Source organism: Typopeltis vanoorti, chromosome 7 (genome assembly GCF_054136105.1).
Source record: "Typopeltis vanoorti isolate ZY-2024b chromosome 7, IOZ_Tvanoo_1.0, whole genome shotgun sequence".
Taxonomy (NCBI): Eukaryota; Metazoa; Arthropoda; class Arachnida; order Uropygi; family Thelyphonidae; genus Typopeltis; species Typopeltis vanoorti.
This window is the reverse complement of record NC_143555.1, coordinates 67,175,497-67,194,221: the sequence shown is the minus strand read 5'-3', so window position 1 is coordinate 67,194,221 and position 18,725 is coordinate 67,175,497. Positions and strand designations below refer to the sequence as shown.

At 38.8% G+C, this 18,725-nt stretch overlaps 1 protein-coding gene across 1 annotated transcript in view; it reads right to left on the bottom strand.

Annotated features, from left to right (window-relative positions):
• Positions 1-2,988: 2,988 nt before the first annotated feature.
• LOC150104743 (ubiquitin carboxyl-terminal hydrolase isozyme L3-like) overlaps positions 2,989-18,725 on the bottom strand; it is a 253,981-nt gene continuing 238,244 nt past the window's right edge. Inside the window, exons 8-9 of the mRNA XM_090395923.1 lie at positions 10,709-10,810; positions 2,989-3,142 (exon numbers count right to left, since the gene is read on the bottom strand). Of these exons, the coding sequence (XP_090252049.1) occupies positions 10,718-10,810 (93 nt within the window). The 3' untranslated portion in view covers positions 2,989-3,142; positions 10,709-10,717. The remainder of the gene's footprint in view (positions 3,143-10,708; positions 10,811-18,725) is intronic.

Here is an 18,725-nt window from a genome sequence, read left to right as displayed (position 1 = left end):
GTTTGTCAGTACTGTTTCAACTGTGCATAAACTCAAAGACGAAGTTTCAGGCTACCGCCATTGCAGGATTGAGTGCAAATTCATCTGCGAAAGATTTTCGCAAATTTCCGAGGACATCCTTCAGTAAATTAATGTAAACACACACATTCTGAAGAAAAAGTATTTAATTATTCAAATATATGCCCATTTCAATGTTTACTTAGTATTTTGCAATTCTCAACTTTTCATATTAATAATCTCTGTAATATGCAGTTGAGCCTTTCATCGCAGTACCGTAAGGCGTGTAACTACTGAATCAGATTGTCAGTCCATCCTTGTTTTCTGATGAGATTTCTCAGGAAATAAATTAATGTTTTCTTTATTAATTTACCTTTTCCTTCTCCGAATAGCAGGATGTTTACCCAGGGCAACACTTTGATTTATGTATTCTTTCCAGGGAAAAGCAAATAAGCTAGCTTGTCTTAACCAATTGCATTCTCCTTTATAATCGTTATACCTTTTTCTTTTCATCAACCGTTTTTGTAAACCAAAACTGAATTAATCTTATTTTTGAACTTTAATTTTATTCATAAAAAAATGGACTCCCCCCCCCCACAGTTAAAATCAATATTAAGGTACCACTGGCTTCTCTGAAAAGAAATAGATTCAATTGTGTCCATTTGCAAGAGGTGCCGTGTATGAACTGAGCAAGCCTGGTTGACTGAAAGGTTACCGTTTCCATTCTTTAGCCAAGAGGCTGGCTGTTCATTAGAATCCCCTTGAGCGCATCGATGTTTGTGAATATGGGGGGGGGGAGATGAATTTCATTATTCACTACTCTGCTTATTTGGAGACCTGAAGTGGAAAATGATTATTTGACACTTCTCAAGTTAATGCCAGTGCACCACACAATGATACTCTGTAGTAGAGCAGGGTTCGAATTATGTAATCCTTAGCTCCAAGTTAATTCAGCATACGTTAGCCTTTCGTTGGTAGGTTCACACGACTGTTTGTAATCTGCAGCCAATAGACCATAAAGTCAGTGACCGTCTCTCAAAATTTAATAAATAAAAACGTAAAATTACTATAATCAAGAACTGCCTTCAAGTTTCCCAATGAAATATATGAAAAATTACAGCATGTTCACATTAATTGGCACAAGGGGCCGATATGGGAGCAGGCCTACTTCTGAATTTTATGATTTATCTTAAATGGTAATTTACCAAACTTAGACGTTCTAGCCCGCCAGCAGCTACATTCTTTTGCGGTGTGAATTGTTCCATTTTTTGGTGAAAAATGATGTATTATCAAGTATTTTAGAGGTTCCACCACTGTAGAATGGTACACGAATTATACTTGAAAGAATGCAGAAATCTGAGGCGAGTAACTGAAATTTGAGATTATCCCGAAATTAGTTTTACCTGCGTGTGTGAGCTTAATCATTCTCCTGATAATTTGTCACATTTCGCACTGAGGCCAATATTTCGGGACTATTAAAAATATTTCTCAGCGAACGAGATGCTTGAGGATCTGTTTCTTGATAAAAGAAGTAACTAACAATAATGAATTATATGTATACAGATAATGGATGCAAATGAACGGTACTCCTGTTCTTGCTTGTTGGAGGGGCCCTAGAGTGAGGGCCATATAGTATACGAAAAAGGCCCTCTCATAAAAAGATTTTCCGCCACACAAACAAGCACCCTGGCGAGAGAGGCTGCTTACAACTTTCTTCGGTCGGCTGCAATTAACCGACCCAAAATGTGTAGCGAAGTAAAAGGTTACTTTGTCATTACAGGCTTCGGAGATGGAGTGGATGTTCCAAATTGGTAATGACTCGAGCACAGCTGGCACGTAAGAATATATGATGATGGCCATGCTTAGGGTGCTATCAGTTTTGCTAGTTTAGAACTATGAATATTATTATTTTGTTGTTGTTGAATAAAACGCAAAATACTTTCGAAGTCTCGCCAGCTACTGCCACTGCAAGTTGCAGAACAAATAATTAGAGAGCGAGACTAACCAAATATTCTGCTATTCCTTCATTGGAAGGAATAGCAGAATATTTGGTCCCCTTTCAAAGTTTCATATCATACCGAAAACTTTCTCTTGACTTTTAGATGGCAGAATTCAAAGGAATCAGCATTTCGCTCCAGCGCAAAACATAACCCAAACAGACTAATGCAATCATTTATCATAAAAGAAAACATTTCGATTACAAACATGGAGGAGAAAAATTACGATAATACTTTCCATGGTTATAACAGCGCGTAAGCCTATTAGTCATTGACTGTCTGTCCGTCCATCAGTCTAATATATATAACAAGGAAGCTTCCTGCAGACAGGGTTAATTTCGTATATTTATTAGAATTTTCAGCTACCTCAATTTTGACTGAATTCTAAGTTTGCGTGCCAAGTCGATGCAAAACGATTCCAAATAGAATACGTTTACAGAATTAACGAAAGTTCGTAGCATACTAATAATAAACTAATTTGACTTGAATTTCATGTAGAAATAATTGCTTGGTATGAATGCAATCTGTGGGTAGAGGCAGGTATAACCCAAAAGTTTCATTCTGTTAATGAGCAGTTCTTCTCTGAATGAACGAGACATGAAACGTACCCCCAATTCATTGTTTTGGATATTTCAACCTTGGCTTAAAAATGAAACGAAGAGCTGATTTCGAAAATTCTGGTTTTTCAAAGCTTTTCTCAGTGTGAGTGTTTTTATATGATTACTTCGTAAAGTGAGCCATAGATATGATGTTACTCGTCAACTAATTGCAGTACGCAATTAAAATCTCGACGTACACTACAAGTGACAATGGTCTGACCTTTCGATTTTTTTTTCTGAGGAAAAAAAAACGGGGTGCAAAGTTTTAGTTGGTCAAACTTCTATTAGAATAATTATGATGAATAACTTGCGTGTAGTTTAAAGTTATCTGATTTGCTTTTATTGTTCGTTTCATTTAAGGAATTTGGCTTCTTTCTCTGCTATTGAACTAAAAATAAACAGCAATGAAAGTGCTTTTAATCTAAATACAATGTCAGTTAATTATAAAAATTCACACAAAAAACTGACTCAGGTCAGTAAATAACATAATAAACCATGAAAACTGTGTGTGCTTGCGGTCTGCAAGTTGTCTCCGTAGATGCTGGTCTCCTAGAAAATAAAATAAGATTGTCACACAAAGTAAATGAAATAAATAAATCATGATATATGCTAGAGCAGGGGGGTTCTCAACCTTTTCCAGTGGCGTACCACTATATTTAGTTCAAGATATTAGATGTACCAGCAAGGCAGTGGTACGCGTACCATAGGTTGAGAATCCCTGTGCTAGAGTATAAAAAGTAATTACCTACAGATTAAAATTGACATCAATGTTAACAAACTGTGTTAGGAAAAGAAGCAAGCTGCCTCATACAGACACGCATGGTTCCCCGCTCTCGGAAACTCCGGTTTTTCATCCTGCTAGAAAATCATACGAAATTTACAAACACAACACACTGACCTCGAGGTGTTTTGAATTATGGCTGAAGCAACTAAGGCTATCTCGTGATCCTGTGAAAATCAGGAGAATGGCTACGCTACATCTCCTATGGCAATACCATTTCATTTCGAAAAACGTGGTGTATCGATTTTGAGAGCACTATTAAAACTCAAAATAGTGAAGATGACTATTTTCGTGTACGCCAAAAGCACAAACTTGTATGAGAAATTTGGCATAAATCAAAGACCCCCACCAAGCGACTACCCTCCATGAATCTATAGCACAGTCGTTATTGTGGGCGAGCTAATGATTATATACTCCGGAAATCCTATTCCAGAGACCAAACACAGTATCTTTTTTCCCCCATTCCGATTTGAGCTCTTTAATGATGTGGCGGTCTCGTAGCCAGCGATGAGATTCCTTCCCCACGATCTGCCCATTCACTTTGGCCGCTAAACTGTACCATAAAAATCCACGTAAATTCTTCGCACCTAAAAATATATTTTTATTGCTCATTCTATTTCCACCTTTTCTTAAATCGATTTGTTCGAGGCAACTATGGCTGTTAATTGCGTGTATTCCTTGCCACCTCCATAGCGACTGACCAACTGCACTTCACTTGTGAAAATCCCTCATCGAGATTCTTGGTTGAATTAGAATCCAGGGTTTTTCCATCGCCATTATTGATTGAGCTATGGCAGGCTCACTTTAATCTCGAGCTATCAACAATGAGATTTTCTCCTTTATAAAGAAAAAACCATTAATCACAAGATTGATAACCTTAGAGCACGTCTGCTACAGTTAGCAAGCTAAGGAACAAATGATGAAAAACTAGTGCAGATCCGAATCATACATCTACTTTTCGTCATATCATCTTGAACAGCCCCTTCCACCATAGCATCTAGATCTTGCTACATTTCCTGAAACGATATCTTCCTTTTTATGTCCGCTCTCCTGTTACTATTTCAAACATGGTCTGCTCAATCGTTTCTTTCTGCCCTTCCCTGTCAAAGGATCAACAACAAGAATCGATACCTACTGAGCTATGTGGCCCTGATGTTGTTTCTAAGTATTGGCGATTTTTCCCCCTTCAAAATCCTTATTTTTGTGTCTAATGAAACTGTAGATTCGAGTGAAGACCTTCAAACGGGTGGGAAAACGATGTAAATTTTGTGTTTGTGAGTCGTTCCCAATTTGGTGGAGGCACCTGTTCGGATGCAAACTGTCTGTCTGTACTGTAACTAATAACTGGATACTCAATGGCAACCCCACTATACCACTTAATTTGCTACAGCAATTTTCACGTTTACTTTTCAATTTTAGCAGATGCAAATACCAGACGACATATTACTCACTTCACTTTCGGACCCTCCAGAGCGTAATCATATTTTTAGCAAGCAAAAGTGCTTGAAACTTAATGATTTGTGGAATTTCGACAGACATAAGAATATTTTATCTTGGTAATTTTAAACACAGGCTTGAGTTATCCTGTCGACTATCTCGTAATTTACCAGTGCTGGAAAAAGTTTTGGTTACCAACGCCCTTTAGAAATACTTCCATATCCCAGTAACTGCTTTAACGCTTCCAAAAGTTCTGTATGTGAGGATTAACATGCACTTTATGATTACCGATGCTGTTCCTATTCGCCGCATATCACTAATGTCATGAAAATTCCAGTTTTCATCCTCAAACTATTGCCTTGTAATAATAATAATCTGTCTGCAAATAATGCAAAGTAGAAAACTGACTTGACTTCTGTCATTTTACAAGTATTGAGTTGACAAGATAGATGACTGACTGGGGGAGAAAAATGTTTTATTTTGGTTTTTTACATTTTCCAACTTAAGATTTATATTAACGTTTGGTTTCGACGGGCGAAATGAAAGTTGAGTAAAAAAAACATTTTTATAAGCCTCTGGTTATTTCCTTACTCCTTGATAATAATCTGTCTTCAGACAAGAATAAATATCGTCTCATTATGGGAGACGATATGAACTAATTCACATTTTCCTACAGCAATGTTTGACCCGTGATTTGCAATGCCTCGCATAACATGGCCGAAAGAATGACTCTCCTACGAAAGCGGTACTTTTTTTTCCCCTACCTAAAAACAGGACAAATCGGAGGGATAATACACGCAAGGCATCATATGAATAATTAAAGGCAACTTATTCCCTGTCAATACTACTGTAATATTACTCTTAACGGTCAACTGCTGCTTGCTGGCGTGATCACATGTTTCTTTAATAACATTTTTAGTGAACCCAGAAAAATAAAAATTTCTATATTTTAAGTTATTTTTTATCCGGCGAGAAAAAATGTCATAAATACGGGGGAGGAGATTTAATCTTAAATGATTTTACATTAAGGTGCAATGGTGAAGATATGCTCTCTCTGGATTGATACGGACAATAAGATATTGAATGTATTTTTAACAACCAGACCGTCCTTGATCTGGGAGTGGGGTTCACTTATTGAGCTGGATAAAGTTTCCTCTTAAGGCCAAACCGATGTTATTAAAATTATTTTGTTTGAGGACTCCAGAAAGATACTGGTAGTTGGGTGGTAGCAAGTTGAAACTGTTAACAAATGCTTAACACGTTCATCCAGGGCTCAGGACTCGCTTTTCTCCAAATTATTCTCTGAACTGGGGTTAAACTTTAAAATGGAGAAATGTGACTAAGTGATCTGATAACAAGACAGCTTTTTATTTCGATACAAATTGAACAGAAAGAGCTACTAAATACTTTGTCAACGTATTTAAGCTCAGTAAGAAAATCGCCAAGCTTAGAGGAACATATTTTATGACATCTTTCCTCCTACGAGTTTATTATTATTCTTTCCACAGTAGGAGGAAAGAATCTTTAAGATCGTCTTATACAAGCCATTTATCAGTGGAATGCGAATGTTAACCACCGAGGTTTTTAATGACTACCCCCAGCGAATCGAATGTATTGAGGGAGGAAAATCACTACGGGCATGAAATGAACAGGCACAAACTTGGCCAGTCATCTAAAAATTGCTGAAGTTACTTGGTTCGTTCAAGTATATGACGTTCACAGGTGGATTATATTACACTTGGATAAATCAGATCCTACAAGAATGAAGAGAAAGGTCAAAACCAAATAAGAGTTCATTATTTACGATTAGTAAGGAGATGTGGATAAATACTGGCCACCATACATGTACCTTTTGGAACCATTTCTCCTAACGAGTATAACTTTTAGCTCTTAAAGAAACACATTAAAAGATTTCTTTCTCCTCCCCCAGTATCATAAAAAATTTCACGTGGTGTCCAGCGAAGAACCTCAGAGGCGTTACGTGCTGATTTTGTTCATAATAAACAGTGAAAAACAGAGAGAAAATGGGAACTGAATGAGAGTACGGTGGCCAATATCTAGCTTTGAGTTGCTTTTCCACCTTTAAGACGTAACATTATCTTCGTAAAATACAGATTTCAGTCTTTGTTTTTTTTCTTAACAAATGTTTCCGGGTGAAACAACCATAATAAAACTGAGTTCGTCGCCACATGCATACGTATGCGAAACAAAGGAGCGTTTCAGGGTGCACTAAAAACCAGGAATACTGCCGAGTGTCTAATAATTTTGAATGGTAATACTTCAACGTCGACCTTAAAAAAAAAAAAAAACTGCATTAACCCACACAAGTATGCTACAATAACTGCATTATTTTCTAAGCTGAATTCAGATTAAATTAAAAAATCCTCCTCCAACTCTTTCGTTACTAAGGTTTCGTTCCTAATTAATGAATGTGGCAAAGACGCGAACTACTTGGAATCGATGCAAGAACTTGGGTGAAGAGTGGTGGTATGCAGAACAAACTACAGGAATTTTCGTGGGCCCATATCATCGTTGATGGAGTCAAACCTGTCAGAGACACAATGGTAACAAGAAACCTACAACGAACAAGGGAACACACAATCACGATTCTCCCCCCCCCCCCCTCCAGTGGCTATCTTTTTTGTTCAGCTACTTTTAGCCATTTTCAGGCAATATGTCATTGGAGAGACGGGGAAAAAAGGGGTAAAAGAATATCTTAATAAAGAAGGGAAAAAAAGTAAGAGCAGGTCTAACGGTTGTTTGTCGCGCACCGTTCTTCCCTGAAGAATGGATATAGTAACGGTTCCGTTATGGAGGTGCGGTTGGTAGTCCCCACCCACCCCTTTAGAAACCGCAACAGTTTCCTCTCTTCCCCCGTTTGTCAGATCAAGTTACAGCCACTAAGTCCTAACACAAGTGGAAAATTGGATTTTCCGGTCGAATCCTTTCGACTGTCAAGATTTGGGTCATATGAATATGGCGAGTTACTGACAGATGGTAAGAAAAATAACAATATGAATCGGAAAAATGCATGTTGACAAGAAATCCTTGTTGTCCAGATGGCCAAGAAAAGTAGCTGTCTTGTCCGACAAGTAAACACCTCCCGCTTTTGTGTTCTAGGACAAACACTGTTAGCCACACAAGCCGGAGACGTACACAGAAGGCGTTTGTCATCAAGGGGGTTCTGGGGAAATTATACGAAGCTAATTTAATAATCAATTCGCTACAATGGGCTAACAAGTTCTAAGGATAACAGCTGCTACTGCAGATACTTTACGATATCGTAAATAAATAGCAGGATGGTTAACAAACAGATGTCTTAAGTAGATGAATAAAAAAGAATATAATAACAAAATTTAAAATAGTTTCAGCTTAAAATTAATCAAAATCCAAAAATCAATCTTTTATTTCTCAAGACGCCTGAATATCAAGTTGGACTAGAAAATACGTTCAGAACGGCCTTCTAATTGTCAATCAGAAGAAGCAGAAAATATTCGCAAACACAAAACATGTGAACGAATCGTGGTAGCTACCACTTCGTTATACTTATTAAGATTTAAATGCAGCCCATCTTCTCAGTACTTGATTTACTTTTCTCTGAACCAAGATCGGTGAATGATGTAACCTGTATCGATGTCTGCGGCACTGTTTCTTCTCTTTTCTTTCAAATCTTCCTTACCATTTTCGTCCAACTGTACAGAAGTGTCAGCAGAGGAGGCTGCTCTGGTTCTAAAGTGCAACCAGCCTTCCTCTACACCAACCGTCGTGTTTTTTTTTTTTAAGTCGGACCAAAATGGAAGACGTAGAAAAGAAAGTAAAATAAGGGCGCATATCATTGAACCGATTATCATAAGGCCGCGACCGTTCTACCAACTTAATATCAACAGAGTGAAACAAAAGTTGCATCAACGCAGTTAATTGTTGGGATGCACTTTCTCCTCTGCAATTCACAGTATCATAACGGAACAGCAGCAACTGCCACTAATTGGTATGTCACTGAAGTAGAGGATTCTAAATTACAACCGCCTTCCAAATCTTCAAGTGTTTCTGAGATGAATATAGCTTTTCAGGATTCCGTTGCGAACTATTCACCTCCTTCTCATAAAGAACGGATTTTATTTAGAAAAGGCTCCATAGTGTTGGTGAGCTTGCAGTGCACTATAGACCGACACAATGGGGGGAGAAGAAAATTCCCCAAAAGCAGAAAATATTACCTCTACCACTTCGAAGTCTGGCTTCAAGTAATAAATAGTACATAACCAACACTCCTTTCAATTAGTTTCATTACGAAGGTGGCAGTTTTTTTAAACCTGGAAGAAGCTTGCGTTTTGTCCATCAAAAAGTGTCGTTATTAATCGAAGTGTCATTACGTTAAGGGCAGGTGTTTGTTCCGACTTCTAAACGCTAATTCCGCTATTGTCGAGGGCCAACATCAAATGAAGATGCCACTTTGATCGTTTCAGCCAAAACAATTCAGTTATCATCCGGCGGCAAGAATAATGAAACACTTCGACTTCTCCAAGTAAGCGGAAGTCCCTGTGGACGACCTGACTGGTAACGATGGGTGTTTCCAGTTACCAAAGCGCGAGCGATACGTGACCATTTACTATGACCACTGTCTCTATAACTTTTGAAGGAGAATTTAACTACTCTGAACTGACTCCTCCTCCCCCCTCCCCTATTTCAGGAACGTCGTGTGCAGATTTGGTGAATGTGGCCATGGCTTCTACACCTCATCCACGTGGGCAAGGTTAGAAAGGCGCATCATGGGAGCAGCGGGTGAAACCGGGCTTTGCATTCAGATGACACAAGGCAAAGCATGTCGCAGGGCGTTAGCACATTACTGGATGTCATGTGCAGAATTAAAAGAACCAGGGGCCAACCGACTTTCTCCCCTGTAACCCAACTGCGTATACGACTTGCATATTATTAATATTGCAGTGCAAAGGGGCAGCCTGTTGACTGCACGTGACCGGATACTATTAATCCCTCGACGGAAAGAAAAGTGTAGCATACAGGTGCAGCTGTGTTTTTTCTTAAGTGTCTGGAAACTTACACACGTTCTGGTGGGTGCTAAAGATCTTTCGCATGACACCACCGATGATCTCGAGCGGAATCGGCATTTGAATGAACTTCTACAGGTGCATGTGATATTGGCCATGCAATGCGTTACTTGCACTACAAACGAATCTCATTTTTTATTAACAACGAGAAAGGAAGGAGTTCAGTTCCGACTGCATGTCTTTAGAAGGTTCCATTCGGTTCGACACAGTACTGAGCCTTTTACTATTCATTTCTAAGTTGAAGCCACTTTAGGACTTTTTATCTTAGAATGTGTAGTAGCTGGTCACGATGTGAGGCCCTGAACATCAACATTTAAAGGTATCGCAGCACTGAATGATATTAAGGGTATTATTTAGGATTACGCCGAGGCAGCGATGACCATGATGAATTTCTGCCAACTTTATGTGCAGAGGGAGAACCTGCCGCAGGCTAACTGACCATTTGAAGTCTTTGTAAAGCTTTTTCTCGTCTCGGACTGTTTCGAAGCAAAGGTTTTACGATAAACAACACTCGTTCTTTGGAAGATGCTACGGCTGCGTCATGGTGTCCACTTAGGAGTAGTTTATACGGACAAGCTTGCAAAACAACCCCCCCCTTTCTTTTTTGGATAATGAGGCGCCGCATTTCGATACTGAATCAATCACAATTAACTTCGTTTTGTAGTTTCTGCTTAACGATCATCCAACAATAATTTTGGAGGAAATCAGGCGTAGAAGCAATACCATCAAGTATTTCGTAAATAAGATTCCATCCACCATAAATCATTTCAGTGGAACTAGTTTGAGAAAAAAATACTATCATCAGTAAGAAAGGGACTATCTTGAAACACTTACCGATGTTCATCAGTTCTCTGCAGCATTTGCCAGTGCGACGACAGTGAAGTTCACGTTTTCCGGATCTCGCTGCATAAACTGTTTGCACACTTTAGCAGCATCCTGCAAATGATAAATTAACTATTAGTGTTCGTAATTTAAAATATTTAAATGCATGTAATTAACACGACAATAAAATGTCCACGCAAAGTGTGATCAACAGGAGTTTACTTATCATGTAAGCCGTATATACGCCATCCTGGTGGCCGAGTCGTTCGTATCCGCTCTCCAGCCGAGAGGCTGCAGTTGTTGCAAGTATTTGATAATGGGGCCATGGTAATACACGAGGCAGAAGAATCTGATTGCGGACAGGATGTTTCCGATGTCCTTCATTCATAAACCTTCACACATACAATATATGCACTCAGCAATGAGAGAGATCATAGACTGAATACAATGCAAACTGAAGAGCAGGCGCATGATCCATTCATACCAGGAAATATATTACTGCCCACTGCTAATCATGCTGGGGGATAGCTACCACACAACTGGCATCCTTTAGGTTCAAAAAATTTTTGATTAAGTTAAGATCCATGAGGATTTCATATCCACATATTCGTCGCCCCACGGACTATATACTAACAAGAGTTTGTGGCCACCAACAGACTTCTCTCTATTGAGAAGCGTCGAAGTCCAATCGGTAACGAACGCTCCTCTTTGGTTGAAAAAACCTAGGATGCAATCGCATCAAAGATGCGGTAACTTCTAGAGAGTTTTCATACGAAAGTGATTCCGTTAGTCCTATAAGAAAATGACAAGGTTTTGGCTCCCAGAACCCTTAAAATCTGGCAAAACGCACACATACGCAGTTAATACAGTGATATATAAAATCTTAGTTGCTTTGACCAACATCAATTTACATTTATCCCAAACCATAATACGAAATGAGTGATTTTCAAATGAACAACTCAAGAAATTAATTTCTTACTATTCTAATAACATTGTAGATGGGCTAAAGGTTAAGAAGACACTTGTATCTGATCTGAGTGACACTCTCCAGAAGGGTAGAGGTAGAAAGACGAATGAAAAGAGCCAAATTTTTATTTCGATGAGGCAAGAGAGCCCTGTGTTCTGACCCGAGGGAAAAAAAAAAAAAAGCTGGAATTATAAAGCTAATTTTTAAAATGAAAAAAGAAATTTCTTTACGTTTTTCATAAGCACAATAGTCTTTGAGAATTCGCGAAAAAGATTAAACGGAAATCCTTCAGTTTCTAAAGTTGGTGTCTGTTGACCTTTGATTTCGGTATCCCTAACGCGAGGTTCCACTTTTCAGAAACAAATATACAGACAGAGTAACTCAAGAAATGTGTTGAATGTTACGTACTTTCCAAGACAGTTTTATCAAGGGCTTCCCCGTTATTCTGAGCAACTCGCTTAACTTCCTTTGATTGGGGAAGAGGAGTGAGCATGTTCATAACTTGTGCATTCCTTCGCTCTCCCACGAAATCAGTATATTTCTATTTGAATAAAGAGAACACTTCTGTAGTGAACGTTTCCCTTCAAATGTGATATTCAGTATCATCGCATTACTACACGTTCTTCCTGAATTCAATGAAGGAGCTACCTTAATACTTAAATGTACTCGTCAATTTCTGCATAGAGTATAAATATACTGTGCATACACATTTCGCTTTTCTGTGCCACTTATCACGCCTGAAAAAGTTTGTGTCCATTATTATCGAAGAGAAATCCAGACCCTTAAAATTAAGTTAATGAATTGAAAGTGGCATGCGCTGCCAAAGGCAATAAAGTCAGACTGCAGCGGTCTGATTGGCTAACTCGACGGACGATATTTCAGCACGTAGGGTAAAGGTTTCGCATAAAAAAAACCGAATGTTACATGAAATGTCACGTGACTGTAGTGCTAACTCCGCGCTGATGAATTAAACAGGCGTGCCTTTATTGTGGCGGGAAAGTGATCGACCGTGTGAGGTCAGAGAAGCCGCAACAAAGAAGGTGCTACGTATGCTCTGCTCGATGTCAACGCAGGAGAGGACAAGTGACATCAGGATTCCCCATCACAACGGAACTTGCGCAGCGACTGCGGACACACAACGATTATTACTGACTTATCAGTGGGACGACGTACTGCGCAAGAGTCGGCAGGGTTACGAGGTCATCGCTAACGAAAACGAGCGACTGTCGAAATTCCAGAACGCACATAAAGTACCTCTAATTCTGTTTTATTTCTCTTTCTCCGTCGTGGCCGAGACTTCGCCCCGAGGCCTCGCAGAACACCAACCGATTCTTGCAGCATATTTCATGGATAACAGGGCTTTATTGGCTCCACTCCACTCGCCAATAAACTCTACTCGGAGTTAACTATCACGCTATCTTATCGTCAGCAGACTGCGAGAGGCACCTGCGGCTCACTGTTGCCGAATTCCGGGCCATGGCAGCCGATAAGGAAGATGTCTCTATCTTGGCACCCAACGAGGTTCACTTCTCTAACCCCCCCTCCCCCTTTCCAAGAGAAGAATGTATCACTGAACGGTGATTTTATCACATCATCGAATTTATTCACTTTTCAAAAAGAGCTTTCGCTTAGAATGTGCTGGAATGTTAAAGAACATCCATGCAGCACGCGCGCTGATCCTCCTTTAAATGTGCATCTTGCTTAAGTCCACACCCACTGCACTGCTAAGAAGTCGTTCCAGTGCATTTCGAGAATAAATTTTTTGTAATCCTAAGAAGTGTAAATTAGTTGTACTTCCTACCTCATCCACTTCAACACGTAAAAATAATGTTACTTGAGCATCAGGAATGATATCTGATTATGTTAGAATTTAGATATTAAGCTGCAGTTCATCCTAGCGCGAGTTCACACACGTCAACTCGCGCTAGGATGAATAACTCGCGTTTTGTTAATAGGAATGCGCCACCGGCTTAACTTAGATGTATAAATATCGAATGAAGGCTAAAGAACGACCAGGTGGCGTAAATGCGCATAGCAAACACGTGCTCTTTGTATGGAACTCTGTCATTACCACGTAAGTATGTGATTATGTTTCTAACCAATGCTACATTGCTAGTATTTCCTTTCTCATCAGATTTAAAAGCGCTTCAATGTTGGGATGATCAAACGCGCTTCTCAAATAACGCCAACAGAAACCGAATGCAAAGTTGACAAATGTTACGTAATATCTTGTCCTCGCTCCTCGAAAGAAATTTATTAAAATACTTTTTTTTTTTTAAATTTTATCTTTTCGAACCTTGAGCTTGTTTACAAGGAAAAAAAAAAAAGTGAACAACCAATCAAACCGCAATCCCTGCCACACACACCAAAGATACAATGATGGACTACTGACCCAAATTCAGATCGGTCGAATTTGCTCATCCTTTCTAAACTGAAGCCGAATTGGAACAAAAGCGTTTGTTAGATAATGCAAGTGACGACTCGGCATTAACTGCAAATAAATCACCTTGCCCTCTGTGTACGATTTGCATACATTTTTCTGTTTGGGTTGTACGGGGGGGGGGGACAATTCCTAAGCGTTTCATTGACGGAATCGAACAGCAGCCCTTTCCATTCAGCAGGCGCAAGTTACTATTACTGAGGGGCCTCGAAAGTTTTCATGCAACATAGCGTGCCAGTCAACGTTATCTGTAGAGTATCGCGCATGGATTTTCTAATTTTAAAAAAAAAAAAAAAAGGAACATGATTAGACCACCGACTTTGTCCATTCACAAAACCACGGGACATTTCAATGTCTAAAGCTTTATTTAAATAAAACTGCACCGAAAGTGGTCATAACAAATCCAAGCTCGATTTGGGCATAAAGACGAGTTCAAAGAAAAAAAAAGAAACGAGAATTCCTTTAAGAAACTAGCTTCATCCACGCCAAAGTTTATTAAATCGTATATATATATACAGGGTGTTCGGGATAAATTTGACAGTTTCGTAAGGAAAAAGAAAATCTTCTTTGTATCTATTAAATTTAATGAATTGACAAAAAAACATTACAGGCAGAGTTAATTACAATACTATCAACAAGATTTACTCAAAATAACCACCATTAGCATCGATCACAGCTTCAATTCTGCTTCGGAACCTCGAACAAGCTGATGCTACAGTCTCCCTGGGAAGGGCCGCAAAAACTGTTTTAATTTTATCCATTAACTGGGCTTTTGTATTACTGGAAGTGCGATTGGTGTCTTTTTCAACTGCGCCCCATACAAAATAATCCATGGGGTTAAGGTCTGGGGAGTTTGGAGGCCAAACATTTGGACTGGTGAAGTCGTAGAAATTTTCAGACAACCATTTTTGACTTTTCCCAGAGGTGTGGCAAGGGGCCGAATCCTGCTGCCATACATACGGCCTACCATTGGCTACCCTTGTTATCCAGGGCTTGACTACAGTTAGCAACTCCACGAACAAAGCCCGAATTCCAATGCCAGGGTTCTTCAACACCTGTTCCTGCAGATTTGCGAGGAATTCTGCTGTACGAACGCAATCAGATCGTCTGCTAGGGATCTTTCTTCTTGCTACATCCTCGTAGTCACCATTGCAAGTCTCTAGTTCATGCCTGATTGTTTTTACTGTATTCAGGGAGCATTGGGCAGCAGTCGTAATATCCTTATTTTGATGGCGGGCACGAATCATCATGATACAAGTTATTCTCTTCCATGATTCAGGTGGGTTCCAGCTATCCATCCTTTCTGACATCTTGTATATGAATGAAGAAGGGTCCAAACTTTTAAATGAAGAGAAGTGTGTGTTAATACATGTAACTTACGGAAAAATATAATTAATTATAAATATGTCAAATTTATCCCGAACACCCTGTATATGAGCATACAGTGATTATTTTTTCACATAAGAAACAAAATCACAATAAAAGCAACTATCTCATGTAATTATGGGCTTCCCTACTTGCACCGGGCCAAAGTATTTAGACGTTTACCAAAAGGAGGTACTGGTACGTGTTCGTTACTAAACATGTTTAAAGGAGCACTAAGGAAGTCAGATTAAGAGTATATATCCATGCCATTTAATTATGCCTTTTTGTTGGCTAGATGTAAACCTCTGAAGTAGTACATACAAGCGCAATTCGCGTAACTTTTATAAAATTTCGTAGCACAGGTACTGTACTGTTTTACCTAACTGTGTGTTAGAATGACACACCAGCATATGGCATCTTAATACTGTAACAATTTTATCTGAAATAAGTCTTTAAAAAAATTGCCTAGACAGATTCACGACCATAGAGATTTGTGATTCGTTACAAACCTCTATGGCCGTGAATGGATCGACTAAATAACCCGGGATAATCTCAAAAATAGCCGATACGTGAATGTGGTCGAATATGAAGAACCTTGCAAGAGAATGTTAATCCGCCTCAACAGAGCAATCCAGAAGAAAAAGGATAAAAGCACGTTTCTTTCTAGCGTGACTTTTTTTACCACTTATGTCATCTTGATAATTCATCCGGACGACTATCTTAGCGAGAAAGTAGTGCTTTAATCCGAATTTAAGGTTTTGTAGGTCACATCGCCAATAATTCACTGGAAACAGTACGTCTACTTGAAAGGACGAAATGCTATTGCTTTCGACACAGCGATCCCGAGGAAGGCACATCGCTTTACGCACACAGAAGCGCAAGTCAAGAAATTAAACTGCCAAAAATATAGTGAACGATAATTACGGTGAACGTGTTCTGTCTGTCTACAGGCATGTGAAACGTCAGTAATAAGATTAAATGCAAGTATCGGAGAAGGGCTTCGCTCCTAACATAATCAAGCAGGATAGCGAACGAATTTTGTGGTTCATGTAAGAAGGCGCAGCTTCCTGAAAGTTGAAAGATCACTGTGCGCAACTGCCTAGCGGGGTAAAAATAAATTCTAGTGCAGGGATACACTTCAGAACAGCACAGGTTCAATTGCTAGAAAGATCTGGATTTGAAACCTGCAAAGACACACAAACAACTCAAAGCTATAGTTGGTTAGTTGAGGCTGCTGACTTTTTCTACCGAATGCATCACATCACCATGGTTCTTAGTTACACGAAAAGCATTTCATTAAATGCGATGAGCGACATTGAAGTGGTTTCCACCCCGCAAAACAAGCAAACTGGTGAGAAGAAACTTCAGACAATACACTGCTTAATAACTAACTCCTGCCCTCCGCCAAAAAAAAAAAAAACCCTGCTACAACCAGGCCTTACACCCTGATATATATATATATATATATATATATGGTACTTTGATGAGTGGTTACGAAAGATTTGATCTGTGAAAATAAACAGCAATGAGATTGGTAGCGGAAGCGCAAATTTATGTATGAGATGGGTTTTCATCGTTCTTGTTACTAGCGGCATTAATTTAGTTTATGCGTGGGAGGATGTAACGAAATACAACAAATATCCAGCAGCTTCATATATATACTCTCCATCTTATTTAACAATGTTATCCTTACGAGTGGGTTCGCATAAACATTGAGGAAAAAACCTAGTTAACCAGCGTTAGTAAATTTCTGGCGCCAGAAACCGCTCCTTAACCACATAATAATTTCGCTTTTAATTATTAGAACAGCACTGCATAATAAAAACAACTATAAATTCATTTATCGTATCATTGCAACACGACGACATTCTTATAATCGTTTTCCACAAGAACGCATTTCAAATCTGTTAGTTGCAAGCACTGCCATCTAGCGATAAACACCAAACTTAAACGAGAATTGCAAGCTCCTTTTGTTTAACAATGGGTTACAGTAAAAATAAAACAAACAATATATGCAAATTTATTGCTATCAGTTTTCCCCAAGACCAATAGGAAGCCTTGATTTGAGTTCAGAGTATATTTTAAAGTACAGAGATTATACGATTATATCACTATCATAAATTTATTAAGCAAAGAACAGGAAGAAATACTTTATGTTAAGAAACAGTGATAAATATTTTATCAAGCCAGCTCACTTTTAAATTAACATACGGTGTATTTGTCATTCATTTCGTTTTAAACCTCATTAGCATCGCGCACAAATACTTTTATGGAGGAGATGTAAAGCAAATTCTCTTTATCATGCAAACCTGTCAGAGGATAAGAGAATTTAATTGGTCCAACGCGGTGGCTGTTCCTGAACTTTTTTACCTGGTATACACATACCCGAGTCGTACAACACGTTAGGTTCCAGACAACCGCCGTATAGCGAATCATTCCCCCCCCCCCCACTTATAGATACATGTTTAAATAACGTTTTTAAGCAGCTAATGTGCATAAATGACATAAATTACAGCATTTATGTGCATCAGATACACACTTCGAACAACTTTCACAAACGAAAAAAAATTATTCTGAATAGCTTGGCTCAAGGATAACTGTAATATTAATTAGTACAGCACTTTTCACTTTATCTTTGTTTTTAACAGCAGCAGTGCGAGGTAAGTTTAGCCTGGAGCCTTTCTTTGCTCATAGACCATCGTCACTAAATTGAATTATTTTCATCTTTGTATGTAATGTAATAATTTGCGTGACTTCTTTTCACTAAAGCAACATCACCCTTACTTGGAATTTCAGCTGCCATTATTAACAACAACAACAAAAAAGTTATAAGCAGTTTATAATTCACAACAGAATACCAAAACACAGATGTAGCGAGCAACGACGTCTTAAACAACTCACGAAAACTGCGCATCGGGTGATTCACGGGAGTGTCTTGTTAAAACTGTCGTATGAGCGAATGTAACGTCGTATAAGTGGGCATTGTTCATAATTGAAGCATCGTAAGGCGGGATATTACTGTATTCCTGGCGCTATCGATTAATCTGTCACCTAATAATTATCACATTACAGATAAAATCCTTTTATTGTTAATGTTAACTCAGGCTTCATTATGATAGTAGTTAGTCGAAGTTATAAAACTTAAGAGCGCATTTCTGTATTCTCATCGTGGGCAGGCGATTTCACCCGATGACTGTCTAGTTTTCCTTCAATATTACATATATATAAATTACCATCAGAAAGGATAGCATTAACTG